The following is a 12722-nucleotide window of genomic DNA, read 5'->3' on the forward strand; positions in this document are numbered from 1 at the left end:
CACAGCTTTTTTGTTGTGGCATCGCATTGCATGAAGATCAACACAAAAACGGCTGCGTAGGAGACTAGAGGTGCAGAGGTGATGCATGTTGATTGAGTACCTACCTAAAACTACTCTTCCATCATAGGCGCCCTTTATTGGTTAGCAAACTCATTCAATCCTGCTCACGAATCAAGGTCAAAATTACCTGCATAATAATTATTATTATCAAACAATGCAATTGGTCAGATGCCTTACACGTTTGCGAACAAAATAGAATACAGGTTGGTTCATATAATTTTCATTCATTCCAGTGGAGATTGTTGTCTTTACAAACTCAAAGACGAGCTTCCTTCTTTTAATACTCGCACACACAGCTGTTTTTGTTTAGATTTTCACGCAATGCGAAGACAAAAAAAAGAGCTGTGTCAGAGACTAATTCCACCCTACCACTCCTCCTGTTCCCTTAACATATGATTCATGACTCCTTAATCAGAAAAAATGAGACCCATTACAATAGTATGGAAGTGAAAAAAAATTAACAAGTGTAACGTGTGCATGTACAATTCTATTTTGAGTGCGCGCAATATTTGTTTATTTATTTAATTGATGTGTACATTTAGTTTCTCCTAGGTAGGTTCATCCTACTGATGAACAGTTGTGACACGTAGATATATATTTTTTAGCAACACATTATTTACTAATATAATTTGCAGTCTGTCTACTTTGAATTGAATATGAGGAGTCCATAACCCTGGTAACACAGTGGAACCCCATTAATATGGTCACCAATGGGCCAAAAAAATTTGGTTGTATTAAAGGGGTGGCCATATTAAAAAGGTTTTTTTTTACAGAAAATGTAAGGCAGTTTTTGCTAGGCAGCCAAAAAAAGTAGCCGTAATAATGAGATGACCATATTACCGAGGTGGTTGTAAGGCGGGGTTTCACTGTAGTGAGTTTACACAACAGGATGGCAAAACACTTGTGAGTGACAAACATGAATTTGCCATTACTTGCGAGTTTTGTCATGATCTTCGCTTAACATTAAGAGTTTTCTGGTCTTAACAAAAGATCCCTTTAAAGGAAAGTGAAGTTTGGCGAAAAGTTATTTCAAACAAAATTATGGTTATGCTTGGCACACAAGGTTTGTCATCTTTGTTCCCCTCCTGTCCGGTTGCATAAGTTCACTTATAAAAACTGACCACAGTTTGGTCCATTTAAGGTTCCTAAAATTTGTTTAGACCTGTTGTAGCTAAGTGCTGGCTGCCTGGCTGCAGGTGGAATTAGCCAGCTGAGTCAGAGGCTATCACTGGCTAGATTTTGACCGGCGATCAGTATGAAACAGAGAGAAACAACCATACCTTCCCCAATGTCAGCAAAGAAGGCACCATGCTGCCTTCTTTTTGCTGCCTCCCTTTTCTTTTCAACCCCAAGGAAATTTCCTTAGCTACAACCCTGCTCTGATAAAATTCATCTTCAAAAATTAGGGGTGGATCACGGGGGTAGTCCATGGACCATGGCCACAGAGGGGTCCATGGACTAGGTCCATAGGGGTGGTTCATGGACTTGGGGCCATGTTTTGTATACACTGTACTTCCCCAAGCTGGGAGGAAACATAGGGGTTCAATGAACACTGAAACAAGTGCACAAGCTCTTACCTTTTTGGAATTGCTTAACAACGACTTCCATATCACTGTAATCAAAATATGACAGGATATGATCTGCTGGAGAATTATCAATAATTCTGAATTAGTATATAAAAATTAATTATATGCTTTTGTACTATATAATACAGAGGGCTTCTAAGAAAGGCTTTTTTTTTTAATGGTTTTTGGTTGAATAATGGAAAGTTACTGGACAACTGATGACTCAACTTGCAAAGAATGTCATGTCTGATAGCTCAGGGTTCAATTTACTCCTGTAAAGCAAGAATGAGTGAAGTCTTATGCACATGTCATCAGCTTGCCCCAGGGGGAGGACCCCAGGCCAACAAGGGGAATATGTTGGGGAATACAGGGGGGGAATTGGTTTCTCAGCCTCCATGGAGAGGGGAAAATTCACCATTTAAATAACCCATAGGCATGTAGACAAACGATAAGCGTAAATCCAGGGGTAGTTACTTAGTATGGCAACTTTGTGCCTGTTTGCAGTTTACTCAGGATAAGAACCTGTGAGCAAGCTCTCTGGGGCACTCTGACAGTGGGGCAGGAAAAGGAAGAAGAACTTGCAACTACATCTCTGCAATTTAAATTCCACCTCCAGTTCCCTGTGGCTCCCCAGCTATTGACTGAGTTTTCAGATTTCCGTCAATCAGTGCAAAGTGGAAACGACAGGTGAAACCAAAACAAACATTGAAAAATCATGCCAAGGGTAATGACGTCATTACTAATATCATCTCTGCTAGTCAGCATTTCAACAACTTTTTCAACACAGATATTCAAATTCCAGAGGTAGACGTAGCTCCCCTTCCACCTGCTCCACTGGCAGAGCTCCCTGGAGAGCGTGCTCACGGGCTATATAAAGTGGCAATGGGGAGGGGGGGAGGCAGTTATGCTTTTTTAAGCCTACAAATGTCTACAGATACAGGCCTGGAGATAATGAGTTAGCATGTGACGTCCCAAACTCTGTTACTCTAAATTACATTTTCTATCGGCAATCCTTCTCATGCTTAGTGATTTCTTTTGACAAATTGCAGAAACATTAGCAGGAAATCATACCCAGAATAGTAAATTTCGGCAGGACGTGCATTTTGCTTCCTAACAATCTGGATATCAGATGCAACATGTATCACATATTGCACATAAAAAGGATATTGCTGACAAAATATTAACAATGAGAAAGGCAATAGAGCAAAGAAAAAATGCAAGACAGCTGTAACTGATGCATCAGCATTAATACTGTCCACTTCCAATTAACTCAGACCCCCACTAACTCAAACCTTGCTCTTAAACTCAAACCAAAATCAAAGTTCCCCTGGATTTCCTTCAGGAAACTGTATAATCATTTACTATAATTTTACCCTCAGTAACTCAAACTCTTGATAAATTGAACCTCCCACTAACTTGAGGTAATTTTTGTTTCCCTTCAAATCATGTCTAATAGTATATAATTTTCCCCGTGATAACTCAAACCATGCTTTGAGTGACTGACAAGTCAAATGTGCACTGTAGTCTGAAACATTGAATTTATTTTAACAATCATGTTAAATACAGCGTCCATCACTGTGTATTTATGAAGCTTTGAAAAATAGGAAAAGAATCGACCCTCACTGATTATCACTCCTTTTAAGATTTATCTGGAAAGTTTTCCAAATCAAAACCTTTTGATTTTTTTAGTTTTGTATCTCTCTCTCCATAAATCTCAACAAAGTCTGTAAAAGACTACTTAAATTTTGCTCAACTGGAAAATCATGGATGGTCAAACCATGCCAACAATAATCCATGTAAAATGCTGCACATTTTTTATCAACAAGAATTTTGCAGGAAACTTACTCCTAGTGAACAGATGTAGTATTTTTTCAATGACAAACTTTAGAGATATGTATTCCTGTACCAGCTCAAAGAAGAATATTTTAAAAGCTTTTTTGGTATCACGTTCTATTGTAAACAAGCCTGTGAACTGTCAGTTTCGTATTAAAGGAAAGCAAAAACACGTTATTTTGTATGAAGCTTTTAAGACCATATGGACTCTTGTGCGTACTTGTCCAAATGGTCATGCTTCACCCCTGGTATTACATTAAGTCCCCAAAATTAAATTATGAAACCCAGTTACTACATTTGTGACGGATATCAGCAGAGATGTTTGTTTGAAAAGCTCTTGACCCAGGGGATTTGTCTTGAATGATTGGTAGGCTCCCCCTCCCCAGAGTTTAAATTCTTAACTTCCCTCCACTTACTTAATTATTCCCCTGGTTGGCCCGGGGTCCTACCGCTGGGGTAAACCGATGACATCGGCCAGGAATTTGCATTCTTACGTTATTTCTGTGACAAAGGTTCTTTGTACCAAGCGAAATACCTTAGGACATACGAGTCAATCTTTTCCCGCACTGAGAAAAAAAGACTAAAATTAATGTACTGTTTCGTTTCCTTATAAGATGTCGACAGATCAACTGTACACTCATGCCTAGTTTCTTGTTCAAATTGATTAATTTTGTTCATCCAACACACATGTCTACAAGGATGAGACCTCAGACACCAGAAACGTAAGTTACAGATCATCACTGAAGCCCTTAAAAGGACAGCCTTTCTGTTTCAAGAAAGGAAAGACAAACAGACAGACAAAAACTAACCTTTTGGGGTCTGTTGTGGCGCTGTACTTGTAGAGTCCAAGTTATCAACAATGGCCGCCATTTTGGATAGTAGTTCCAGTCTTACTCGTTTTGGGTGCCTGTCCACGCGCTTCAGCACGTGCTCTACTTCATTCTGAAGTGAGAAATCAGGTTAAAGCCACGAAAAGTGGTAATATTTTGTACTTGAAAGAAAAAACTACACATAAATAAGCCCTTTGCATAATGTTAGCCACAAGCTTTACTTTTATTGCTGAAAGACGTTGAAAAACATTGATTTTCACTCAAAAATGGCTTGACCACCTGCTACTTATAACGTCATATTTGCTAAACATGATATACAGATTTAGCCCTGAAAGCGAAACTCTCGATAATATTTATAGTTTGCTCAAACAAAATATAAAATCGTGTACGGCAACGAGAATGGCAAAAAAACAACAATAGGTCTAATTAGCAAAAAAACAACATTGCACGTGCAGCACACTTTTTTTGTACATTTCAGTCTTTGCCGTTTTTTTTGCGCGACTACAACGTGAAACTTCCAGAAACTTCCAAGTTACACGTTTAATGAAGGAAATGTCGTACGTGTTCTTGTTCACAATTTTTTTTTTTTTTTTTTTTACTGCCGCTCAATTTCACCTTGGTGGCCGCTAGCACTTCTCATTTTCTGGTCGCCGCTACAAATTTTCCATCTTGTCCTTCCAACAAAGAATGTCCTCCTTTTTTATATCTTTCGCTCTAGTTCTTTGTCGCTCTTTTTCTCGTCGAGCTTTGCTGGCCTGTCGCCTGCTTTCTCTTTTTTTCTGCCTTTCTCTTTCTCTATATTCCAAATTTGTGGACATGACAATTAATCTTAGAAGCTTAATACTTTAAACAACACGGATACAGAAACAATTTCCGCTTTCCGTTTTCTTCTTTATTGACTCTTTAGTTGTCTCTGCTTTACAAGACGCGGGTGGCTATGCAGTTTCCCGCCAAAATAACCTCACGTTGCATTTGGGTTGCAATACCTGTTAATTGAGTTATTTTACCCTGGTATGCCTGTGGTGAGGACGGACGGACGGTCGAGCGTACGGTCACGTGATTACCAAAATTTCTCGGATGGGTAGATTACCACATTTTTCTAGGTATGGGGCTACGCCTGTGGTGGGCGTAGAGCTCCGCTAATATATAGATTTACCCAGGGCTAAATTAAAGCGAAGCTCTGGTTAACAATACTTATAAACAAAAAAAGTTAAATCGTCTAATGTTAAACGGGGATGGCAAAACAATTTGCACGTGCAACACACTTTTTCTTCTAATTAGCAAAAAAAACAAATTTGCACGTGCAGCACGCATTTTTCTCTTTCTTTGCCGTTGTTTTGCACGACTACAACGCTGTTTTGTACGACTAAAACCTTCCTTCCTTCTAAAAACTTCCTAGTTACACATGCACATTTTTTTATGTAGAATAGTTGTATGTGCTTACCCAATATTTTGTTTCCTGTGTTCATGTTTGCTTTTATTTTTCACTGGCCCTCATTTACAACTTGCTGGCCGCTCCTTGCTAGCCGCTAGCATTTCTCATTTTCTCACCACCGCTTTCAATTTTCATGTTTTTGTTTCTACGAAATTCACTCTAGCTCTTTCTCTGTTATCCACGAGAGTGTAAACATAAAAAATAACTTGTTTTTCTTTCCAAAAACCCGGGCGGCCATGCGATTTCCTTCCAAATAAAACCTTGAGTTGAATTTGGGTTGCAATACCTGTCGATTGAGTTATTTTACATTGGTATGCCTGTGTTGCAGACTAATGGGCGGGCGGGCGTGCATAGGTTACCAAATTTTCTTATCCTTGGTGCTCCGCTTCGCTAGTAACTGACCATCACTAAACTTGTCTCCAAATGCACGCGAGGGATAAACGAACAGCTACTCTAAAAGACAGGTGCCTATGAGCGCTTACAATTTGCACGAAAAGTTTTGGTGGAAAATTTCCGTCAAATGGTACTGGTATTTTTTGGGCGCGTGAGGGTTGTAAAAACGGGAAAAAGGAAATACCTTGAAAGGTATTACTTTTTTCCGCAAAATTTCCACCGGGATGAACCGTTCCATAGTCTCCCAGGAATTTCCGGGTTTTCCACACAAATGGTGAGCGCTCAATGTTTTATCTTTTAGAGTGAAAATCAGAAAAACCTCAGAGTGGAGTGGCAACCACCCCCGCCCCCATTGTCTGTCCAAGGGAGTCTAAAATCCTGAAGTCGCACAAAATAATACCTTGTCGAGAAGCAATCCGCCTGTAAAGGAGGATCGGTATCAATGCTTTATAAAACAGATTGTTGATGAGATTTGAAGACATGATCACACAAGATAAAGATACAATGAGTTGATACTTCAACAACTTCTCACTACTACTTCTATAGGAAACGTATAGGGGCAACAAATGGGAATTTCAATTTGGATATTTGGGCTTAAAGGGGTAAAGAAAAATGGGGGCAAAGGTCGTGACCACTATTTGCTATGTTCTGTGCTCATTCCCCACTTGCACTTGCTCATCTTCAACACCCCACTCTAAAAATCTGTGCTCCCTACCAAGCCTATGGGAAAGGCAGCTGTTGAAATTGTTGAAATTGTATTATTAAAGATATATGGCAAGTTTGTTTGGGTGTGGCCAGTCCTTGATAAAAAAAAAAAAAAAAAAAAAACATGATTGACAGCTCTTAAATTTCACTTGACCAGGACAGTTGCATGGTTTTGTTTTCTAAATGAATTGGTTGGAACATGACTTTTGTCAGTGGACCCTTCCAAGGGCAAGTAAGCATGAAAAATGATTTGGCACTTGTTATGCAAAATGGGACTACGGTATAACCTCTCCTTATGAACATCTCTACAATACAGACACCTCTCCATTACAGACAGTTTGTTTGGTCCCAGAACTGCCAAAAATCATACATTCCCTACCTCTATAAAATGGACACCTCTGTGAAGCGGACACTTGGTTCTGTCCCTTTGGTGTCCGTATTAAAGAGGTTACTGTTTGACTGTACTTTGTTTACTTTGAAGGGTACTCACAGTAGCAACAAAAAATACCACTAATTACATTGTTTCAAAAGGATGAACTTTTTTAAAAAACAAACTCACAAATTTTTTAAACCACAACAGTTTTATTGATTAGAACTCTAATGTTTATTAAGGGCTTTAAAGCTTATTAACCTTATCTCAGAGCAGAATGCACCATTTCCTTCAAACTTTTGCCAAAGAAAGGGACATTCCACTTGGACATGGCCTTACTATTATTGATATCATGCTCCATTTCCCTGGGGGATTATGAAACAAGACTACTTTCTAAATGACCTGCCATGTGAGGCTAAGCTATGCCCATCTACCTTAACCTATCTGTTATCCAGTCTACATAGTTTTCCTCCAGACTGCTTTCATACTGAATGGAAGGCAATTTGAAGGAGAATTAGCATAATCAGAAGTCACTTTTGAAATACCAGGCACCCCTTCAATAAAAGAACCAGTATGAAGGTCATAGAAGTATCATATCTGCATCTTGCTGCAGTTTCTCAGCCTAGTGATACCCAAGCAAAACCAAAGAATCTCCTATCGTTACCGAGTGCTCAAATATATTTACAACGGTTTTTTCTCTTTGTTATTGTTTCTTTATCAGACCAGCAACTTTATCTGCTTTATTATCAATCACTGTTCATCTTCTTTTCCACAAAAGCCAGTGGAGTATAATGGGGTTGATGATTGTAAAAGCAAAGAAAGCGAGCTTGGACCAGAATCCAACTGTATTTCTCTGCAAGTCTCTCTCAAGATCTCGCACTCTGCGGTTTAACTGTTGCACCTGAATCAAGCACTTCCTGGTGTCTGACAGGTCATTGCCCATGTAATGACCAACTTCACCGTCACTATCAAGTGGCGTGCCTTCTTCAATAACTTCAAGACCAACAGCAATACTAAAAAATAAGCACAGTTTTGAATTATATTGTTGAATGGCATGCTATCAAATCAGAAAAATTAAGGGATATATGTTTCTGGGAAACTACCCACCTACCCCTCCCCTAAGCCAACATTTTCCCCAAAATGAGAAATAAATGTTAATGTTGGCTTAGGGGAGGGGGAGGTGGGCAGTTTCTAAGAAATGTTAAATTATGATCCAAATTAAAATATGATAAATGCAGCCCTAAAGGCTTGTAGTTGATGAATATCTAAAAATTGGTTGTTTTAAAAAGGTAAGTGGGATGACTACTTCTATGGTCAATCCTACATTTCTTTACTCAAGAAATATGGAAATTTACTTCACTCAGTAGCAAAGGAATTATTACTCAATTTGACATCAGTGTACTTGAGAGCCTCTCAAAGCCTACACAACGAAGAATCAATTCATACACAAAAATCATACACATAAAGTTCGACTACATTTATCATTTTTTTAATGTAAATGTTCACGACTGCAAGACTGCGAGACCAACACTTAAAGATGTGTATATTGGAATGTAGAGGCCGGATATTCAAATGTTTTTATTTTCACATAGCACAAACAATATCAAAATTGTGTATTCTAAAATTTAATAATATAATTTGAGTACTAAAACACAAAGGCTACGATGCACTAGAAAAGAAAGAAAGAAATCACTAAGGTAAAAAAATTCTTTAATTCAGCTTAACGACAGGCTTACCTTTCATCTTCCACGAATTTAGCAGCAAAAGCCCCTCTCTCACCTGTTCCATGAATCGGCGAAGGCTGTGCTGTCGCGATCCTTTGAGGATAATGTGCTGATTTTGTGTCATCAACAGTCAGAGTTCGTGGTGGAGTTACCATACTACTCTTAGAATTCACACTCCCCAAATTATCTCTTAAATCCTTGGGAATTCCACTCGTTGGAGAAGCAAAATTGCCGATTTCGATTCGTTCTGGAATGGCCATCATTGACGATGTCATGGCTGCCCCCGAGGTACCTGTCGCTGCACTAGCCGGATATTCCTCTTCGTCCCCAGCTACGGTGATTTTTTGTGGAATTCTCATTTTTTGGGCAACATCATCGTCGAGTAGACCGTCGGTAAAATCGAAAGATAACGGCGAGTTTGAAGAAAATTCATCAGGCATGCCCGCCATTTTTCGTTTGGCAATGCAAAGACAAAGTGATTCTATCCTGGTCAGCGGTCTCCAACACCAGGACCTTCTCACTATATTGGTTTTCACTGGGGTGGTGGCGGGGCGGTTAGGCAAACCAAATCAGGAGTATTCCTGACCATATATCGGGCACAAAAAACCGTAACAAACAATAAAATACCATTTTTCTTTGTATTTGCTTATTTCTGCCGATGTTCTTCTCTCCGCCGTAGGCCCTAACTACAAATGACCACTCTTCATGATCAGCTATTTCTACACGACCATCATGAATGCCACCGGACATAACATCAAGTGGGATCATTTTGAAATTTTAGCGTCTGGCAAATCAGATTATTGTTGCAAGATAATCTTTAAAAAATTTTTATACAAGATCTTAAGCCAGCTTTTAATGTCACATACAGTGTGGAAAAGAGATGCTTTATTAGTTCCGGCTTTTTTTGCCATACATAAGGTATACATAAGATGTATGTTGACTATTGCTGGTTTTCAGTGTCACGCCATTCAAAAGAGATCAAAATAAAAATGACACCCAATCCTGAATCTGGGAAATGAAAGGAGGTAAACATACAAAGACCCTCGCCAAGATTTGGGTCGAAGGAATAATTCGTATACGAGATATCCGAGGAAATGTTTTACCCAAAACCAAGAACCCTTTTGAGGCGAAAATTTGTTTGAAAATTAGTTTTCAGCTGCTCTAATACACCATGAAAGTAAAATCTCAGTAGGGTCGATAGTTTTGTAGTTTGAATTTTAGTGACGTCATGTGAAAACCAACAATACGAAACGTATATCTGAAAAAAGTTTATACAAAAATGCGAAAGTTAACAATTTTTATCACCACTGTTTTTGTTTTATTTTAGCGATTAAACTATATATGGAGCAAAAACAAAAGTCTTTTTGAAACTTGTCACTCCTAGTACGGCTTTTATGAAAGTTGATAAATTTGAAACGAAAGGTGGCAAAAAGCGCATGGTTTTGAATACGTGAAAAAGTTAACCGTTAGTTTGTGAAAACTTTAAAATATTAAGGAGCAGTGTCGCGGATTACTTGTTCATTTTGCCAATTACGTGTCCTTGTTCGCTATGAACTGAACAATTACATGTAAATACTAACAAAATTGTACTAGTTCGCTTCAAACAAATAATTTTTAGTATGTCCCTTTAGAATTATATCAAACGGAGTCGGCAAACAAAAAAAATGAACTTTTAAAACTTGTGAGGCTAACAAACGTTCTAAAACCACAATTATAGTCTGCTTCAATTTTTGTACAAGTTTGTTCATCTGTGCCCCTTTTCATGCTAATAAGTCACTCAATTTGCTGGAAGTTCCCGCTTCTTGAACTTTGAGAAATGTCTTGAAACGGCTCTTTTCAAACCCGAGACTATTAACTACAAAAATCAGATAGAAAATAGCACTCTTAATTGAAACATGTGTCTTTAATTTGGGCGCTGCATCGTTGATGGTATCCGGATAACAATGAGGTATCTGCATCTGTAGTTTTTGCTGATTTGAGCCACATTGTAGTTTTTAATAACTTGATTATTCAGGATGTATTTGTTTAACACCACACAAGACGAATAATTAAACAACTACTTTTCCAGTGTCCTTAGTTGTTTGCAACTTATGTATAACCAGTTATATAATCATTCCACTGAAGGAGTACATTCCCTTAAGCTTTTTGTCGTTGTTTTTGCACAGTGTTGAGCCCCAAAAGAGGGTATCCTTGAGAGTGGATCTTGTTGATAAATAGGCTATCCGGCTTAAATCACAAAACGTAGGTGACTCTAAAGTTCTGAACAAAAAATACATGGCTAGAGTACTAGTAAAACTGGTCACTTTTTCTTACTTCAGAAATCTGCTGAACCTTACGCTGATTACCATGTAAAGAAACTGGGATACAAACATAACCGACTAGCCTTAAACGATTCCGAGCGTTTTCAGCTTTTCCTCACATAGAATGTCCTTTTGGTTGTCTAAGCCTTTATGAGTGTCATTTTCACTCATTTCCCTTAAATAGAGTCATGGATTAAGAACCTGAGAGGCACACACCAATCCTTGATTTGTCGGAGTATCTAGTCGAAGTAGTTGTTTGTAAAATATAGTCGGGAAAACTCAAGACGCGTTGATTTTTTCCTTTACTGTGTCCTATAATATAGGTCATTTAGCAGTGACCCTTTAAATGTGAAATTGAGTATATATGTCTACCGTTTGGGTTAAATATAGATTAAATAAGGATTTACACTTTTCGTAGCCTGAGAAAACAGCCGATTTTTCGAGACGTCGCTGATGGTAGGCTCCGGCGATTTCCGCCGTCTTCCGGTCTTTGATCCTCCCCGCTGATGGTTTCTCGGCGAAATGAAGTCACTGAAAAAAATTCCATACTGATAGCTATAGCGTGTCAATACCCAAATCGGGCTACCGCTTTTGATTGTTTGAAGCAGATTTCCCTTGCGGCACCACGAATCACAAGCACTAACCCGGAGATCAGCACAAACTATTTCTGCGCTCGTTCCTCAGACGACATTTCGGGGGGAAAACCAGTGGTGGGGTTCCGAAATGTCGGCTTTTTTCTCAGGTTTTGCTTTTGGGAACCAGGGTTACTAGGTGTTTTTATCCTCATTATTTACTTTTAAATACAGTCCAACCCCGTCAATCCACACACTGGGGGGGGGGGGGGGGGGGGGGGTTGGGGGGGGGGCATAGAAAGTGGCCATATGTATTAAGGGAGTGTCCGTGTTAAGCGAGTTGAAGTAGAGAAAATGTAAGAGCTTTCTTTCGCCAGGAACAAAGCAAACTCTCCGTAATAATGAGTTGCCCGAGTATTAAGTGGGTCTCCGTAAAGCGAGGTTTGACTGTAATGATTAAGGTTTGAAGACTTTGAAATGGGTAGGGAAGCTGTTAAAAGCGTGCATACATTGGTACAAAAAAATAGACACATGCCGCGCACTCCCATCCGAATTTTCTTAGAGGCTACCCCTGGGATGTGTAATTTATGGACACTTAATTGTCCTCATGTGACTAGGCTTTTCCCGATTGCGCTCGTAAAATCCTGAAAAAGTGCTGGCAAAAATGGCTAAAAAGTGCTCAAAAAGTGCTCAAAATCTCAAAATAGTGCTCAAAAAGTGCTAAAAGTTGTGAACAGTTACCTCTAAGCTTTTCGTAAATGTGTCAATTTTTACTGAAGTAATTAACAATCTATTTTGCGTAGTGTTATTCGACAGGTTGTTACAAAGGTTGATAGAATATAGAACAACAACATTTTTAAAAAACTAAAGCCGGTTACGAATTGTAAATAAATTCAGCAGTACTAGTGCAAAGCCTAGACATCAGATGATTTAGA

The 12722-nt window shown here is 38.8% G+C and overlaps 1 protein-coding gene across 1 annotated transcript; it reads right to left on the minus strand.

The window, feature by feature from the left end:
- Positions 1-7593: 7593 nt before the first annotated feature.
- Positions 7594-9399, minus strand: LOC140945819 (uncharacterized). The gene is made up of 2 exons (XM_073394870.1): positions 8928-9399; positions 7594-8204 (listed from the first exon to the last, which is right to left on the minus strand). The coding sequence occupies exons 1-2, from the start codon at positions 9362-9364 to the stop codon at positions 7949-7951; spliced, it is 693 nt and encodes a 230-aa protein (XP_073250971.1). The 5' UTR covers positions 9365-9399; the 3' UTR covers positions 7594-7948.
- Positions 9400-12722: the final 3323 nt, after the last annotated feature.

This window comes from Porites lutea, chromosome 8 (assembly GCF_958299795.1).
Source record: "Porites lutea chromosome 8, jaPorLute2.1, whole genome shotgun sequence".
Taxonomy (NCBI): Eukaryota; Metazoa; Cnidaria; class Anthozoa; order Scleractinia; family Poritidae; genus Porites; species Porites lutea.

Excerpts from the sequence above, each read along its gene's own strand:
- LOC140945819 (XM_073394870.1), bottom strand. The coding sequence starts at position 9,364 with ATGGCGGGCATGCCTGATGAATTTTCTTCAAACTCGCCGTTATCTTTC. Across the intron at positions 8,205-8,927 it reads AAATTCGTGGAAGATGAAAG|TATTGCTGTTGGTCTTGAAG; the intron begins GTAAGCCTGTCG and ends CTTATTTTTTAG.